Source organism: Gopherus evgoodei, chromosome 16 (assembly GCF_007399415.2).
Source record: "Gopherus evgoodei ecotype Sinaloan lineage chromosome 16, rGopEvg1_v1.p, whole genome shotgun sequence".
In the NCBI taxonomy this organism is placed as follows: Eukaryota; Metazoa; Chordata; order Testudines; family Testudinidae; genus Gopherus; species Gopherus evgoodei.
In genome coordinates, this window is record NC_044337.1 from 16629900 (window position 1) to 16649688 (window position 19789).

General features: G+C 38.9%; 1 protein-coding gene across 3 annotated transcripts in view; it reads right to left on the bottom strand.

The window, feature by feature from the left end:
• Positions 1–19789, bottom strand: part of AK8 (adenylate kinase 8) — a 106863-nt gene that overhangs the window by 56718 nt on the left and 30356 nt on the right. For 2 of the 3 annotated variants that reach the window (XM_030535499.1, XM_030535498.1), the window contains exons 6-10: positions 13567–13648; positions 12066–12137; positions 10754–10954; positions 7612–7743; positions 5082–5171 (exon numbers count right to left, since the gene is read on the bottom strand). In XM_030535499.1, coding sequence (XP_030391359.1) covers positions 5082–5171; positions 7612–7743; positions 10754–10954; positions 12066–12137; positions 13567–13648 — 577 coding nt within the window. Of the gene's footprint in view, positions 1–5081; positions 5172–7611; positions 7744–10753; positions 10955–12065; positions 12138–13566; positions 13649–16026; positions 16071–19789 lie in introns of those variants that run through there. The other variant, XM_030535500.1, reaches the window with a different exon arrangement.

The following is a 19789-nucleotide window of genomic DNA, read 5'->3' on the forward strand; positions in this document are numbered from 1 at the left end:
CAGGCGTCTGAAAAATGGTGAACATATACGCTGCAAAAGCAGCATCACTGTGCACCTGTATTGTGGCAGAGATCTGCTTCAGGTGCAATCTAGCCCTTGTACTACTAATAATAATCCAGGAAGGAGGTGGTAGCTGTTCATAAAGGTCAAGAGTGTATATGAATGGTCCCTATGCACGCAGATTCCTTCACTACGTCCCAAAAGGATGTAGGAGAGAGGTGGTCTGCAGAACAGCCTCTCCATAATATTTTGGAAGGAATCAAATAGATTGGATTAATGTGGGCCTTGTGCTGTTGTTGTTGGCTATGGGTTTTCTGGCATGAGCCAATGCATGGAGCAAGCAAATCTGGCTCAAAAAACGTGTCCTCCAAAGATGCAAAGAGTGAGAATGATCAGCATTACCATACCACTAATATCCAGTAACACAGTTAACTAAAAGAGGGAATGGAGAATTAGACTAACTGGATTTAGCTACAGAAAACTGGGATCAAACTCTAATACTGTCACTTTTCACAAATAGTCAAGACTAAATTTAGCAATAATTCATGTTTAACACTTGGTGAAAACACAAGATCAAAGAACCCCTGAGGAACAGTCAGTGAATTTCAGACGGGTTATCCAAAGGATGACTCTATGGACATGACAGCCAGAAAGAATTTGGATGCTGAACTTTTGAGTGAAAATACATTTTTAAATTATCCAATGGGCACAAAGTGTAGGATAAGTGTCCTGGGAAATTAAAAATTCATGGACTCAAGGACATTTATGCTGCCTTCATTAAGCCAAATAAATCACCATGAACAACCTGGATGAGGCTGATAAAACAAGGAGTTAGGAACTTCAGGAGAGTGTGATTGTAAGCAAATGCACAGAAAAGAAATGTAGAGAGTTTGCTATTGGCTTGAATAATACAATTGTTTGAATACAAGACTACCTCTTGTAGTATATGGAATACAAGACTACCTCTTGTAGTATATGGAATATATTGAAAGGACAATCACAGGGAAAACATCCTCCGGCAATACCAAGAACAATTCTGATTGTTTTTGAATCTTTAAAAGCTAACAGAGAAACTGTGCTTATTTACCAGAATTTAAGAACTGGTGTGAACCCAGATAAACACCACTATATTGCTGGAAAGGAGAGTGTCAAGATTCTTCTGGTAGCACATAACTATATGGTTTAGGGCTCAAATTTACCAAGTAATGCATAGAGTGTCTCACCCTTACTCTGACCCCTTTACATCAGTAAAATGGCTGGAGCAATGCAAAAGGGCTCACAAAGGCCTGACTGTTTGTGAGAGAATTCCTCTGGCACAGGAAGTGACTAGGAAGAGGACTTTTCGCAAGGTCGGACATAAAGGGTTGCCAGTGTGGGCCTGGAGGGGGGTGTTAAGAATGGAGCTACAGCACCTATGACTGTGAAGATACTGGACAGTGTTGCTGTCCATAGGCAGCCAGGGACAGGCTGCCATAACATAAAAAGCCTCACAGTGCTGTCGGGCATGTCTACACTGCCCCTCAGTTCAGACTGTGAACAGCAGTGTGCACCAACGTGCAGCACTGTAACTCCCCAGTGTGGCTGCTATGGGCACACTTAAAGTTCCAGAGTTTGCACTATTCCCAGCTTTGCCACGGGACTGCAGAGTGATTTTGGGCAAGTCACATCATCTCCCTGCATCTCCGGTTCCCCATATGTAAAATACAGATAATGCTACTTACGGCCTTTGTAAAGTTTAGACTACGAAACAGTTTCCCAAGGGAAGTGGTGGAAGCTGTATTGGACAGAGTACTGAAGGATTGTACTGTACTAGAACAATCTTGAATAGGCAGCAGGAGGAATGATGCCTTAACAGGGCTATTCCACTTCTAGACTACTGCTTGTTACTGGCTTCTTTAAGCATTTTCATTACATTTTTATGCTCTGTGGCTGGGCTAGTTGTTAATTTATTAGCATGTGCCAAACTGTCATACATTGCTGCAGCGTTTATGTGTTGGGGTCAGATTTTTAAAAGCTGACCTCCAGTTCCATGCCCATAATTTGAAAGTACAATATTGTGGGTACAGTTAATGTCAGAAATTGAAATGTCTCATTTACCGGCACAATCTGGTACTTCAATGTCTAAATGAGATTAATTGTGTGTGCAATTCCTTGTGCACACAAAAAGAGTGGCCGGGTTCAGGCCAGTCTCAAAACTTGGCTTTATATGAGAGTTTCAGAGAAGTCACATGATGTTAAGACTATTGTAATTCTGACAGATAATAACTTGGGGGTTAGGTTTCACGGGGGCTATCTTTGGTTCCCCCATAGTGGCTGATGTCATTTATGAGTCCTTGCTTGGAAAGAGGAATAGGGCCCCTTTGTCCGTACCTTGTGAGGTTTGTTGGCTCAGAGGGCTAGGGATGCCATGAAAAGTTTAACTGCCTATCACATTTTAAACACTGCCAGTTGCTGGCTAATTAAGTAAGCAGTTGACATATGACCTCGAGACCAAATTCAGTCAAGTATTATGTATGTTTCTCTCCTGTTTTAACCTGGTTGCATTTTTGCACCATTCTAAATGGAATTCTTTGCCATCTTTCTTCCTCAGTATGCTATGCTCTTTCATTTTCTCAAGACCTTTGTGAGGGCACTAATGAATTCTTGTTAGTGTTTACTAATGTAAATTCATTCTTTGTTATCCCTGGGAGAGGAGGATTAGCGAAATGACAGAACTTATTATTCCTGGTACTGCTATATAATATTTATTGTTATTCAGTAATTAATTCTGTAGTATGCCCCACCAACAAAAACAAAAACAAACAGTATATATAAGCAAAAACAATGGGAAAATTTTTTAGCACAATGCACAGGAATCATCATGGCTCCCATTAACATCAATAAGAATTGGACAGCTGCATTTTTGCATGTTACAATAAAAATATGTTCATATTAATTTGAAATAATTCCTAATTTTCTGGGGAAGTTATAATTCTAATTTCATTTTGCTGAAGTGAAAGCAGATCACTTAGACTAAGGAAGGACATATTTTCTGGACTGGCTAGGATATTAATATCCTTCCAGTTATTTTAATATATTGGGAATGCTCCCAACATCTTCATTAAAGAAACCTTAATGGTTAAGGAGAAGTTTGTAAAATACACATGAAGCATTCATGGTAAAGCTCTTAAAGGACTTATCCTGTAAGGATATAATTCACCTAGGTTCCCAACACAGCTATAATTGAACAGAGGCATGTCTTTACAACACTTGTTCTTCAGTTTAGTGGGCTGAGGAGAAAGTGAAAATGGAGTATGCATAAGAGTCTCTACAAGTATTATAAACTGTGAAAGATACATGGGCCCTGATCCTGTAACCACTTAGGCATGCAAGTAACTTCACACATAAGGCGTCCCTTTGAGTTCAATGGGACTGCTTGCATGCATGAAGTTAATCCCATACATAAATGTCTTATCTCTGATTTATTTATTTTTTTAACTAATAACCCACATAGGTCTCCTACCCCTGAGTTATATGACCACCAATTTTAGTACAGAAAATACCTTAACACTCGATCTGTATAGAACCTTCTCTTAAAAATGGCAGCTACAAGCCAAAGGGGCGGGGCAATGGTGGTGGTGATAGGCGTGTGAAAGTTATTGTAACCCAACTGGTCAGTGTCCTTTGTGTGTCCCCCTCACTGCTGGATCGACTGAGGATATGAGTCTGTTGCAGACCCCATTTATATAACCTACCCTCCTCAGCTCAAGTTGTAAAAGCTCATACTGTCATGCTTTGGAAGTCCCTGGTTCAATCTCTGATGTCAGCCAAGATGGTGACTGTCACACTGTATTACATATCTTGAACCAGATGGAGTTATTGCACCAGCCATTCAGTGGAGCCGAAGTTAAGCATTAAAAACTATTATCATGTGGTTTGACAAATTGACAGAGGATAGGACACCCAAAGCTGCAGGCTGCCGGAGGCCTTTTTGAAATGCTTCAAAAAGTCCTGAGTCTCCTGACATGGTATCTGGGGAACATCAGTTAATTTTATAGGCTCACATATCGGATCTATATAATTCAATCTCAGAATGAAGCTATTGTATGAAAGAGGGGACTTGCTGGGCTTTCCAATTCACCAAATGGCTTTCCTTGCCGAAAATAAAAGACAATGCAGATTTCCCTGCACTCAGAGGGGGTTTATTCAAAACTCCATTAATACTGAAGCTTAACTGAGATTTCTCCATCTTCAGCAAGACTATTTCCCTGTAATACTTGTTCCTCTGGTAACTATTTGGCATGGTGCCAGAAAAAGGACCGGCAGTTCCTATACTATCTAGGCTCTTGTACTTGCCAAAATACAAGCATTCCTTCACCACATTGATATACAACTTACCCTTTGGAATTGTGGGGTCTTTTTCATATCTGTAAGAATAAATGTTAAAGACTGTAAGCTTCTCAGGGCAGCAGCCTACCCTTATTCGGCTGTTAATTGCCTTGCACAGTTATGGCCCTATATAGAGTGTGCAAGGCAATTAACGTCCAAATAAGACTAGGCTGCTACCCTGAGAAGCTTACAAGCTTTACCATTTTTCTCAATATAATCAGTTGTCAGCCTTCCAAAAGCAAAACTGCTAAGTTCTTATGGTACCCCCTCACCAAAAAACCCTATGGGACAAATCTTACAGTAGCATTTCTCATAAGTTAAAATACTTGTGTCAAACCAGACAGACAATCTCCATCAGAGCATGCTTCAAATGAAAATCAAAAGGTTGTTGTGTTTTACAAACTACCAATGACAAAAAAACACCATCAGATTCCTAATTTTAATTCAGGGACAACAATTAGAATTTGAAGATGAGATGTGGAAGTAAAGAGGCTGGGCTTCACTCACATAGGTACTCAGTCTCAGGTACCCTGAAGAGATTTACCAAATGAAAATTCTGATCTCAGTTACAGACCAGTGTAAATCTGGAATAACTAAACTGCATCAGTGAAGTAACTTCATATTTCAACCAGTGGCTGTATGAATTCCTCCCACAGATTATTTTCTCCCACGAACTTATAACTACAGTGCAGTAAGACAACAACATGCCCTACCTGGCCATCCACTGTCAAAATAAGGCTTAATGAGTTCTCCAAGTTTTGTCTTGTCTGCAACAGCTTCCTTTAGCAGTTGCCCGCAGCAAACTGAGAGGAAGGAGGAACAAAAAGAGTCAGGTTAAATTTTAAAAAGGAAGCAAGCAAGAAAGGGAAAAAACCTCCAAAAAGCTGCATATTGGAAAAAGGTCACTGAATAAAATAAAAGTTGTGGGATTTTTTGGATTTTGGGGTTGGTTCTTTTTTTGGCCAAGCAAACCAAAAGCAAAGCAATTGAGCAAGGGAGAATACTGAATAAAAAAGAATACATTTGACAAGGAACATATTAAACACGGAGGCAGAGAGAAAGCTACTAATCAAATACATTACTAAAATAATAACTCAAGTGATAGCTGGTGGGGTTTTCACTTTTTATAAACTTATAATTACTGAATAAAGTTACACTTCCTGAACAGCTCTGCTGGAGGTAGAGGAGAATATGCAGTTCAAGAAAGTGGCCCCTGGATCATTTAACAATCATGTAAGAATTATATTGATGAAACTGTGCTAATGCAATATGATGGTTCAGAGTTCAGATAAGCAGAACATCATGAAATTTAGAATTAAGGTACCAAATCAGGACCACTGCATATTAAATAACAATACTTTGTACTTGTATGGCACATTTCATCCAAGCAAATTAATTAAGCCTCATTACCCGTACAGGAGATAAATAAGTATTAATTATTATTATTATTATAATCAATTTTATTTTGGATTAGTCAAATGACAGTCATTACTGCATTAAAGGATAAAGCTTTTGTTAAAATTAATAAAATACTTTAAAAATAAAGATACAATGTAACATAATGGAATTAACATACTTCAAGGCACAGTAAGGTTTTACTAATTCTATTTGCAGATTTAATTTGTTTATTATACAGATTTTAAAAAGTAAGGATTCTTATCTTTTTTCACGTTATTAGATGTTTGTTCCTTATTTGTAGTGTATTTTCAGAAGCATTTAAGTAAAATGATAATTGTTCAAAATAAAAAAAACAAGAGCCAGATCCCCAACTGGTATAATTTCAACATAGCTTCATGACTTCAGTGGAGCTACACCCATTTATAGCTGCTAAAGATCTGGACTGAGAATGGTTTCCTTTAGTTGCAATGATCTTAAGGAACGTATGAGCCCACTCTTGCAATCCATACAGGGAACTCACACTGAGCTCCCTGCGGGTTCTGAACACATAGCACTTACAGGACTGTGCCATGGCTAGGACTAGTGTAAATGTAGGGCTGGTCAAAAATTTTCTGTTGAAACAGTTTTGACAGAAAGGTGGTTTTTTCAACAAAATATTTTTTTTTTTTTGCAAAAGGTGTCTGCCTTCTGCAGAACATTTTGAGTTTTTGTCAAAAAAAAAATCACAATCTAAAATGTATTTGTTTTCTGTCTAAAATTTTGGTTTGTTTGTTTTTTGACAAGAAGCCAAAATTTTCTACAGCAATGTAGACAAACTTTTTTTTTTGCTTTCACCAACATTTTTAATGACACCCCCGCATTTTCTGATCCGTAACAACATGGGTAAGATCATTCAGTTCTTATTCATAAGAGTAATCTCACGGGATTGCTTTGCTGAGGGCCTGATCCAGCTCTCATTGAATTCTTTCTGTTGACTTCAGCAAGAGTTAAATTAAGTCCATAGGACTCGTCACAACAATATAGGAGAGAGGATCAGGCCTACTGCTGTATTTTTTCTCTAAAACCTATTATTTCTGGTTATTATTGTAGTTTTGTGTGTTTAAAGCACACTAATGAAATCAGCTTAAATATTACTTGAAGGAACAGAGCTGATCAGCTATGCAGTTTTACAGTGACAATTCCAAAATATCTGCAGTTTTTCCAGTATTATATAATATTACACAATGTGATTGCAAATTACATTGACTACATTGCCAGTTGTGGTCTACTTTAGCCTACTTCGATGCACCTGATACTATGAACATGTACCAGAACAAGCCCCATGTGATGTTTTCTGGGGCTCCCTTATAAAAGGCAGAGAAAGGTCACTTTGATATTTGTTCCCGTTTTAAAAATTATATATCTGAAATGCATAAAAACTAAGAATCTTCTTCCCATTTCAGAACCACTTTTCTTTTAAAAGCCTCCCAAAACTGAGTAGACACGAGGAAGTGCAAAGTCATTATGCAAGACCCACTGATGCGATGGAGAATTCAGAGCACTACAAACTGTTCACAGGAGTACCTCTGATGTACAACACGTGAAAAACTACTGATCTAAAGGGTATAAAAAATGATGACTAAAAAAAATGTTGGCGCTAGTTTGGCACAGGATATATGTTTTTATTGGTTAATATTTTTTTATTGCAAGATTTTCCAGCCCCCCCTCGCAAAAAGTTTGACATCCACAGTGATGGACTAACAGAGAAATTTTACGAGCGAGTAAGAAAGAAAGACAGGAAAAGATAAATGATCAAAAGGAGAGAAAGAGAGAATGGAGCAAAGTGCATATTTACTGAGAACTTACTGTTGACAATGTTGTATTTCTGAGCTATTAGTGCTGCCTGCAGGCTCTTCCCACTGCCTGGGGGTCCACAAAAGAGAATCCGTGGTGTAAAGGGGGCAGCTGATCGGCACCAGGTTTGGATATAGGTCAGAACTAGAAAGATAACAGAAAGATAAGAAAGTCAGATGCCAAGAAAAAGAGTTAAAATTCATTTACTGTTGCTTTCTTAACAGAAACAATAATTGATTAATTTCTTTATTTATAACTATGACATTATTATCATCATTTATTTGTATTACATGAATTGAGATCAGGGCTCCAGCATAAATGACATACTCTATCTGTAACTTACAATCCTATGGTGGCAGGCATTTTAGAAAACCTATAGTTAAAATATATTTAGCACTCATATCGTGCCTTTCATCAGTGGATCTCAAAGCACTTTAAAAGAGAGATAAAATTACTAAGTGCACTTTAACCATGTAATTTTTAACAGAAACCAGCTTTGCTTTTTAGCTACACTTACCATGCAAGCTGCAGGGGGATTATCACAACATTTAATAGTTATGGTAGTTTCTAAACAAATAGATATGGTAATTATGAAAGAGGCAGGATGTCACTTTATCATGACACTTCCCCAGCTTCATATGTGATCGATGCCCTCCTATTTAGTATGTTTTAAATTTTTGTGGCACTAGTGTAAGTCATGACACAATATAGCATTGATGCCATATAATTACATGTGATGTTATTCTTGTGCACACCATTTTTGCATGAAGGGTAAAGACAACTTGATGTTTTCAGCCCAGCTCCACTCTCCCTGTTGGGCATCGCTTAATTTTTGTGATCTTGCTTTGTATTGGGTAAGAAATTATTAATTTTATATCAGTTTAGGGGCCCATCTCCTGGGAACTTTGAAAAGACCATAGACCTTGTAAAGAATAATTCAAATGTTGCATTACAAGTGATCCCAACTTTGCTGCAGTTCTAGAAGAAGAGTTTATAAGATAGGTCTGCAAGAAGGTACAGTAAGGTTTAGCTTGATAATGAAGACATTTTATCATCAGAATATTTGGAACACACTCTGCCAACGTGTTGAGACTCTCAACTCCCATACTCGTTTCAAGATCAAGTCCTTGATGAACAAGGAGAAGTAGATATGCAGTGCTGTTGTAGCCGTGTTAGTCCCAGGATATAACAGAGGTAAGATATTACCTCTCCTACCTTGTCTCTCTAAAGAGAAATAGAGTAAATTTCTCATGTTGCACAATACTGTATGTTCTATGGAAGACACAACTGAATGTCTGAATGACTATTTCAGTCCAGACAACCTTAAATTCATATAGATTCTATGAAGATGCAATGGGGTCTCTGTGATACACACTACATTTAAATCTAATAAAATGGGTACAAGAATCCAAATCTTAGACACTGATTTTCCCTTTAAGAGTAATCCCATATTTTAAACAAGTTTTCCTTCACTCCATTTGGCACGTTAGGAGATTGGTGCTTTAATCTAGCATTTTACATGTTTTTGAGACACTAATGTACACTTGTTTAATGATCTCCCTTTGTGTCTGATTTCCAGATCCTTGTACCTCCTACTGTAGAAAAAAGGCAGAATAGCACATTCCACTTCTGACATTTCTAGCTCCTGAACTGGGAGTAGTTGCTAAGGGAGCACTTGAATCATACTGCAAGTGCATGGGATACATTTCTTGCTCCCAAACCATGGTGAATGCTGTACAGCTGAGATCTCTGAATATATTGGATGGAAGTCTGATCTCACACCAAAGTAAGTCAGGAGCAATTCCAATTTAGTCATTGGAATTGCACTGGTGTTTAATTGGTGTGGGATCAGAATCAGACCCTCAGTTTGAAAAAATCTAATGAAGTTGCAATTTCTTGACTCCCTTTCTCATCCACATCTGTCATTAAACATACAAATTAAACATACAAATCTTGAAAATCATAATCTGTCTATCACGTAATTTATCCAAAAACAAATGTCAGCTAACCAAGGAGGGGTCTAGTTATTCTAAGCACTTTCCACAACCAGGGTATCCAAAAGCACAAACATTACTGGCAAACCACCCTGCTTACAAATGATGCTTAATTTGTAGTAAATAACCAAGTTAATTAGGAGTAATGATCCCCCAGACAGTCTCCACATCTAATTATTCCTTAAAAAAATATCTGGCTGCTTGATGCACTGCAGAAAAAGATCTAGAGAGGATTTTTTTTCATTCCAATTTTCAATTTCTCTCACTACATTATTAATTAATAATAATTAATATTCAGGCACTCACATTTTTATTTACAATTCAAGGCATTAATTCTTTATGAATTATGATATGAACTTTTAAATTTAATTAAGTAATTTAGAGGTAATTAATGTGTAAATTCCAAATATAAACTTACTAGTTGTTTATCTTAAAAGTGCAGCACTTGTCATTAAAAAAAGACCGTTATGAGATGCAAAATTACAGGGCTATACTACACCATCAACAGGCTGACAGATACAAAGTACATTATCATTTGGTCTTCCCGACAGTTTCCTCATTTTTTTTCATGAAGAACCAACATGCAATATCAGAATGCATCAAAGAAAAGTTGAACAAAAGCAAATAAAGGATTACCACGTAGCAAACCTTTCAGTGCAGGCAACTTTTATATAACGAAATACAACCCGCCTTGAACTACTACTACTTGTTAATAGACTTGTGCAGGTAGTACCTGTGCAAGAGATTAGCAGTGGTTCCAGTATGTATGCCAATATTGATACTGCGGGCTTTTATAACTGCAGCTCTAGACTTCTCCATCCCTTAGGAAATGATTCTGTAACCCTTACTCACATTGCGTCCCCAATGAGACTACTCTTATGAGGAATTGCTTTTCATTGTGAGTAAGGGTTGCAGAATCAAGAAGACCTCCCATTCAACCATGCCTGTTCTAGCCAGCAAAGAAGCTGTCTGGAACAGCCCAAGCTTAGCAGGCCACACGGAACACAATCAAATTAGAGACAAGTCAACATTGACGGATACAGGTGAGATCTTAGTCCTATAACTTGGCACAATTGTCTCTAAATGTTGGGAATCACTCTTTCAGATGAGAATTTGTCAGCTATCAAATTTCCTTCCAACTGTACACAATCAATATTTACCCTGGGAGAAGACATCTGCACAAGGTTGGTCAGCATTGATCGATTTTAGTATTTGCTGATAGATCTGGAAAACTCTGGGAAAGTTTCTATGATACTCCAGCAAGTGCTTTGCTGTCTCCTGTTCAGATATGCCTTCCGCCTCCACCAAACGCTGCTGCACCAGAGGGTCGCTTGGCCAGTCAAAGGTGGTATGGTACACCTCTAGAAGTTAAACAGTAATTAGGACCCAGCAGGAAAAAGAATTTGATAGAATTTGTTCAGCTTGCAAAAAGATTCCTCATCATAATCAAGGTCTAGATTGTACCAAGACCTTAGGTTGGGGCATAAGGAGAGGGGTAGCACAGTGATTCCTTCCTAACTACTACCATATAGCTCCACAAAGAAGACAGATAGTGGCAGAGAGAACTAGCCAGCCACGTGACAGTGGGGGATAGGTATGTTTGTGTCCCTTAGTGCAGTGCAGCAGTGTGCCCGCTACCACTATACACTGGGATCTCCAGAACAGATCTATGCCTATCTGCTACCATCAAGCCTTTAATTAAGAATAAGAATAATACTTTGCACTTCCCTAGCACCTTCCACCTAATGATCTCTAAACACTTTTTATGCATTAAAATATTGATTCCTATAGCACAGCTGTAAGGTAGGATATTATCCCTGTTTTCAAAATGGGGAGACGGAGGTGCAGAATGGTTGCCCACGGTTACACGAGAAGTCTGTGGCAGAGCTGGGAACAGGACTTAGATTTCCTGGCTCCTACCCTGAACTTTAACCAAGGCCTCTGTAGAAAAGCAAATAAAAGCCATCTCTTTAATTCAGCATGTCCTTCCCAATGCTACTCCTAAAACAACTGACATGGGTTCCTGTGGAACACCCAAAGTGTGCCATCTGCAACAGTGTCATTTCCTGTTGGCGCTCTCACTTGGCATCACACACAGTGGAGGTTATCCAAAGATGTAACTGCCTTTTATGAAGAGGCAGACATTCAAGGTCTATCAAAGATGCCATGGTAAATAGTAAAATTCTTATGGTGTGACTACACACATTAGGATGAACTGTGTTGTAATGGAGCAGTGCTGCTTCCCACAAAACAGGTCTTTACAAATACTTTCCCCACTAAATTGGTGCAGAAAATTATACACTTTGAATTTAAAACAAATTAAAATAAATCTGATTCAGAATTACATTGCCTACTCACATCATAAATGGACAGCATTACAAATCAACTTTAAAAGCATCAACACTTCAGCATCTCTTGGGTTGACATAAAAACATTCTCCTAGAAGGGATCAGTAACAAAAGCATACTACACCTTTCGTGGATGGATCAATCCTTTTCCCAAGGTTCCTCTCAATAAGCACCGTGTCTGGAGCATACAGCACAACTAAGCACAGAAGAAACAGAATAGAAATACATTTTCAGTTAGTTACTGATTTCATTTCTTGGAGATGCGTCCAAGTGTGCTCTGCAAGTAAGGATGGATCGATGCGGTTCATGTACATTTAGCCATCTTCCCCATTTGTAACATTTTTTCTTATTTCCCTGTATTCTACCTATCAACATTTGATTTTGGGGGGAAATTTTGGCCAAAACTATCAGTCAGATGGCAGTTGGGAAGAAATATTTTGTGATAAATACATAGCTCAATTTAGTACATTCTGTGATGCAATAATCTTGCTTCTTTTATGGTCATTCACTTACTAAATTCAACTAATTAAGGCATGTGCATTCAATCTTGCAAAGTTCTTCTTCATTTATATTTTAAATAAGGGTGCTATTTTGTTCTTGGTTATACAGATAAAATTGAGGGAAGAATTTGACCTTCAATATTGTTAGCTACTTTCAGAAATGACCATTTAAATACATGCACTACATACAAGTACTATCCAATATATATATTTTTCTAAACACTGTCACAGCAATTCTGAATTCCTTTACTAACAGCGGAATTGTGTACAAATCAAATCCAAAGTAGCAAATTATCCTGTCCCAGCTGACTACAACTGGGGCTGATTTATTACTCACACTTGAGCTGTGCAGTTTTTAAATCATTTTCACCTGCCCCACCTCCACCCCAATTTTCATTTTTCTCACGCATTTTGGATAGGTCCCTATCTAACAATGACTTGGAAATGCAGATAGTCCCAAGGTGGGGAGGGCAGGTGCTAGGGTCTTGTCCTTCAAGGCCCTGCCACTACAGAATTATCTTTGCTTTGACTTACCCAAGACTCCACCTGTGGCATGAAAGGTCAGGCTTAAGGCCTGGGTGTATCCATTTCATCTTGTGTGTATTGAGTAAATTGTATTTATTATTCTATCATACAGAAGGAATGGCTTGGGGGCTCTTTTAGATCCTTTTTGCTCCCAGGGATCAATTAAAGCAGAATCCTTGAGATTTGGGTCCTGAGGTCAGAGGAGGTTTGGACTCACGGGTGAGGCAGAGAGGCACAGCTGTTTGCAGTCACTTGCTAGAAGAGGCTTGAATTGGATGGAAGTGGGCTGTAGCCCACGAAAGCTCATGCTCAAATAAATTTGTTAGTCTCTAAGATGCCACAAGTACTCCTGTTCTTTTGAAGAAGACAAAGGTTCATCTAGGGATGGGGTAAATAGTTCAACAGACTGCCCCAAAGTTTTGGAGGTCCCAGGCCCCATGTAGTCATTTCCTCCAGTCCAGTGACTGTTTCTGATTTGTTCTGATCTCTTGGGCATGTTATACACATTTAAGAAATACTGGTTTTAACATTTTAAGGTGTTTTTGTTTAGGTCAGTAGTGGCTTTCACCTCTGGTACACAAACAATCTTGTATTTCTTACCAACATGTCTCGGAGTGATGCCAGCTGACTGCAGCATCCATGCTTGATCACGGTTTTCAGGGAAACCTTCCAAAATCCAACCCTATTGCACAAAAAAACATGAAAGAACTAGTGATCTAAACCCAGGGAACCTTAACAATTAAATCCTAGGACTAAAAATCCCATTTGTTGAACATAGACTATCTGATTCTGATCTCATATCAGTATAAATCGGGAATAAATCATGCATTTAGACCAGGGCTTCCCAAATGTTTCCAGAAAATGTACCCATTTCCCAGACTAAAACATCAGTTAACATTTGAATCTCCTTCTACCTCTTTGAGACACTGAGTTATCTCACCCGCTCAGACAAAAACAATTGTAACCTCATTTCATTCTTTCCGAGTGGACAAGTTCAACCTATGACATTTTTTAGAAGAGATTTAGGATCATAATCTTATCCTGACCCTAAAACAAGAGGAGGATTTGGATAATGCACATATTCAGAGTGCTTTTCCAATAAATCGTTTAGTACAATCCATACAAGCCTCTGAAATGAATGACTGATGAAGACTCTTCCACACTGAGCTCCTCTATGGAATATCATAATCACATGCAACGAGCGGAGAGTAGTTTGATGTTTTGAAAGCTTGATAGTTTCAGTACTGGGCACTTTTGAGATTTTAACCCGCCGATACGGCGGGTAGTCTGGACGTGGCCTAAATCTGCTAAACTTTGTCTAAATTTCTCTTTGTTAGTTGTTTAGCTGAACAAGTCTTTGTCACTGTACTCCCAATAACTTCCTGGGGTGGTAAGGAAGCTGAAAGAACATATCTTTGTATGAAAAAAGACATTTTAATACTGTATTGCATTAGCTAGCAACCATCATCATCTCCCACACAAATTTTAGAATTATTTCAGGGAAACATACACCTCAGTGATTTTTGTAGGAGGAAATCAGGGCATTCAATTACACACACACAAAAAAGAGTAGACTACTAAAAATTCCCTAATTAGCCCAATATCACTAACATGCCATCCTGCAGTTATCTGAGGGCAATTAAAAAAAAGACTCCAGTAACTGCAAGCCATTTTTTGCCACTCCCAGTGTTTGCTTTATCAAATTAGGATGAACTGCTGAATAAGGTCACACAGGTGCTAAAAAATCAATTTTCCCCTTGAGAGTTACAGAGGAGAGAGAACAGAAATAGATTCTATGATGATTTAGCAGTATGTTAGGAACCTAAGCATTGTATTGTAAATGCACTCTGTTCAGCCACACATGTGAAACCAAGTCCTGTAGCAACAGTGGCCCAGATCTTACAATGGTGTAAATGAGCATAGCACCTCTGACATCAATGCAGCTATGCCAGTTTACACCAGTTGAGGACCTGTCCCGCTATCTCCATTCCTAGTTTAGTATTCTTTGCAATCTAAACTAAACAACATATTACAAGATTTCTGGTGCCAGGGCAGTTTAGAAACATTACAACTCAAAAGCAAATACTCGGCAATGAACAAGAGACAGAGGATGATCCTTTTAACAAGATGCAACACACTTTATAAGATTCACATACAATTACACAAATGCCAAAGTCCCTTAAAGCAGATAGCATACAATTTAATGGCTAAAAGTTCAAGTAAGAAATCATAGCTCAGTGAATAGCTGCTTGTAACAAATATATTTTAAGGCACTAAACAAATACATAATAAATAAACCCCATATAAATAGTTAGTTTTTTGGATCTTATTTCCAAGGTCTCTGAATTCTGAGGTACCAGTAGTCCCTAATTAGAATACATTATCCATCTACTTGACACTTCAGTGAAATGTCTATTCTACCACAGAGTTGCAGCTTTGTTCAGAGCAGGTTTATTGATATTCTGATGCATTCCCTCTCCATACCCCCAGTGGCTTGGTTCTGTTTTATCACACATCAAAAAGGCCGTATGCTCAGGGCACCCCATGCACAGCTCAGAGCTGGAGGTCTGAACAGCTGCAAGTAGTATGGTATCACAGGAGGGACAAGCTCCAAGCAGATGTCACAGATAAAAAAAAAAAGACAGTAAAAAGGGAGTGTGGCTTGGGAACTAAGCAAGAGGTAGCAACATACAGCAGAGCAAGACCTGACTTAAAATATGCCTATCATGCTTTATGCAAACACTGGTCTTTTCTGCCCTCCTGACTATCATTAAAGTGTAATTAGTAACTTCACTTGATAAGAATGTGTTTCTTTATGAAATCACCTATTTTCTCTTCTTGATAACAATAACCTCCAGGCAATCCAAGCATAGGCAGCACATCCTCACGTTTAGCCGTGAATAGAAGCTAGGGTCCTGACGATTCCATAATGCTTCATTCTGGGGCCATCATCTACTCTCCACAATTGGACCCTCAAATCCTCTCCAACTTCAAGACAGTGATAAAGATGGCATTCAGCTCTTGCCTTAAGGTCAAGTAAAGTGCTCCTTGGACACCTACCTCCCTGTGTACATCAGCAGCAATGAGGTATTTGTATGGATATCACCTCCTTCAAATTCAAGGAATCTGAAGAGGAAGAAACCCAAGGTCATTCTCAAACATGGGTGTCCTTTGCTGCAGTGCAGTATTGCTATCAACCTATCAGTGAGTGACACCTTCCACCCAAATAATAGCTACTCTGATACTCAGCTTTATTACTGTTTGGCCTGAGTATCCTCAAAACTTATTACAAAAATAGAAAGCTATTGACACAGATAGGGTTAGAACAAGACAAAGAAGTGAAGAAATGCAGAAAATCACCATTCAATCACATTAGACTTGAGAAAGAATTCTCAGCCACAGGCCCACAGCTTTGGCACTCCCTTTCACAAAAGATTAGAAAGACCACAAATCTTGCTGCCTTCAGAACAAAATGTCTTCACCATTGTTTTCCCACAACATTCAGATTAAAAAAAAAAATGATATGCCCTTCCTTCTCATCCAAAGAAAGGAGAGGTAACCAAACAACAAAAAATTATCAATGATTAAAGTCCACTGTGGACCCAAGTTGTTCTCTAAGACTGTCAGATACAGGGGAAAGGAGTGCAGTATAAATACTGAGATAAGCAGACAGACCTAAAGGTGACATAATAATTCTTACAAGAATTGGAGCATCCAGACTGATGTAGGCTGCATAACCTTTGTCGACTGAAACTCTCCCATGACTGCAACTACCTCTTGCAAATACAATGTACTGTCTCAGGCCTTTTGATGCCATCTCTATAAGCTTGCATTGCACAATATTTTCTGCAGTGAACTACTCCTTTATTTTACTGTGCCCATCCTTTATTCTGTACTGTGCCCATCCTCTTTCACCATCCCTATGAACTAGGGGGACAAGAGCAAAGGAAATCAGGGAAGTACACACCTAGCAAAGATGCCACAATAATCACTATACAGAAGGCAGTATATGTGAAAGTATCTACTGACAAGCTGATTCCTGCAATTTGTCGGTATTAGGAGTGTGACACTACACTTCATATTCTTCAGAGATATTGTTATGATATGAATATCGCATAACTAAGACGTGTTTTATGCAAGATGGGTCTTGCGAGATATCATTGGAAAGATTATGATTTGATGAATATGATTATCCTATTTGTATGCATGTATCATTTCTGTATCTGAAGTTAGGAATATTGACTATGTATCAATTACAAAAGTGTCTGTACTTGGGGAATGCCCAGATGACAGAATGCAATCAGTCTGCATGGGCCATTAGGAAGAACAATAGGACTTTGAAGATGCTAATCTCCCACCTTCCTGAGAAGCTTCCTGGAATGCTACAAATGGCCTTTGACTCATGGCTGCTTTGACACTGCAGGGTCATGTGATCACGTCACCTGGTACTGGACTCCATCATAGAATACCAGTATTTTCTACTAAGGGGAGTGGGAATCCCACTGAAAGACAAAGTAAACCCCGCCATATGTAAATCCTATTTAAGGCAGGGAAGTGAGTTAATCAGGGTTCATTCTTCATGGAATCCCTGCCCAGGATGACTGCTGAAAATGTCTTAGAAACAAGGACGAAGGGGGCGGGGGAAAGAAGAGCTGAGCCCAGGCTGGAAAAGGTGTCTGCCTATAAAAGAAATGCCTAAAACAACATTTAGGGTGAGAAATTACTACCTGTAACCAGTTTCTTTCGTGTATTAAAGCTTAGTTTGTGTGTTTGTTTTATTTGCTCAGTAATCTGCTTTGATCTGTTTGTGATCCCTTATAATCACTTAAAATCTATCTTTTAAAAATCTAACAAACTTGGTTTTGTTTTCTCTAAAACCAGTTTGTGGAATTCAGAACTAGGGGGAGGAAAGCTGTGCAGATCTTCCTCCACACTGAGGAAGGGGGTGAATTTCATGAGCTTACGCTGTGCAGTTCTCTGTGCAGCGCAAGATGATACAATTTTGGGTTTACATTTCAGAGGGGATGCACTTGAGTGCTGGGCAATTCCTTAGCTGAAGCCTTCCCAGGCAGAGCTGATTTCAGTGTCTGTGTCTTTCTGAAGCTGGGCGTGTCCCTACCTGTGTGGAGGCTGGAGGAGGCTTGAGGGCCTGGTTCAGCAGGACAATGTAAGGAAACCCAGGCAGGTGGAACAGGCAGGCTGGTGAAACTCCAGTACATCAGGTGGGGGAGGGGGCAACCCGTCACAAGGAGGACTAGAGGTTGGACGAGGTCACACTTTGTCAATCTCTTTATTGGAAAGGAAACTCTTTGCCCACATAAAAAACATTTTGGTAGCTTCAGTACTGAATAAGAAGCCGTGTCCTGTGTAGACAAATAAATTGATATTAATGGGACAAATTCTCCCCTCCGTTACACTTGTCTAACACGGTACACTATCAACTTGCATAGGGTTGCACAGATGAAACTGGAGGCAGGATTTGGCACACTGATTACATGATCTCATTCACCAAACAACCACCAAAGATCCTGTAACCAATGCAAGTGTGAGTTCATCACTTTTTACACCCAAACACCTCTTCTACTCTCCTGAACTGCTTAGTTTTAACAAGTGAAATACTCCAATTACTCAAGTTAATCACTGGCAAAGGCTTAGTTCCCAAATGATCTTGAGACCGGTGCATAAGGTTCAACTGCCCCTCTCTCAGACTGCCATTCCTAAGGGTGCAAATTCACCACCTAGCAACCTCTACACTAGACTTCTCCAGTTCTGTAAATTCATTCCACAACATTACATCCCAACAGCACCAAGAATTAGGTAATAGCCAGTGGAGCTTTAGACATCATGTACTAACTCTATAAGATGAAACAGCTGCATATCAGCTTCACAAGTCCCTGGTTCTAACATAATGCTTGCAGTAAGTTTTCTGTGTATGCTGTAAGACCTACCCACCTGATCCCTTGCTGTCCTAACTACATTTGTATTAGAGGAACACACAACATACAGTCTCAGCAGAGCTGTTGATCAATAAAATTGTACTCCTTAGAGGATGCCTGTGACATCCATAAACCTGTGAGTGTCAAAACAATGGCACAAAAAATTCTGTATTCCTACTGTCAGTGGGATGAAAGCTGTGCAATTAATGCCAGCCCAATGACACCACAAGGAGAAATAAAACAAACATCTGGTGGTACTATGGTCCAGCACACTGCTTCTACAATCTAGTAACATCTTCAGTATAAAATACTGACTTATGTTATGAGCAATATACCATAAATCTATACAAAGAATTCAAAAATCTACAGTCCACAATATTAATTGTATGAGATTTCACTTAAAAAGAGTAATAAAAATGCACGGATCCTCTTTCATATGGAAATTGAACATGCACAAGAAGAGGACATCCATACATTTAGTCACTGTTGATTACAGTACCATTATACATTCTTTCTAGAGCTCAGTGAACTTACTCACATCTAACTGAACTAGTAGCAAGCACTCCCTTTTTGCTCAACTTGGTTTATTTGGAGATGTCTGTAAGTTTTTATTGCCCCAAATGTCCCATCACTGCAAGTACTGGTTCAGTTCTACTGGCAGTAACGATAATGGGAGTGACAGGATTCCAGGCAGATGCTGGAATTTTAAGCATGATGATGTCCTACTTGAAGCAGATCTACATGCTTAAAATGTCAGTAACTCGAAGTGCCTTTTCTTGACTCAAACTCTGATCTTTGCCACCACCAGTGGAGCTTAAACAGCAGTAGCAACTGTGGAAAATATGGGGCAAAAAAGTGTAGCGTGCACAGGACCTGTGGAGAAAAGT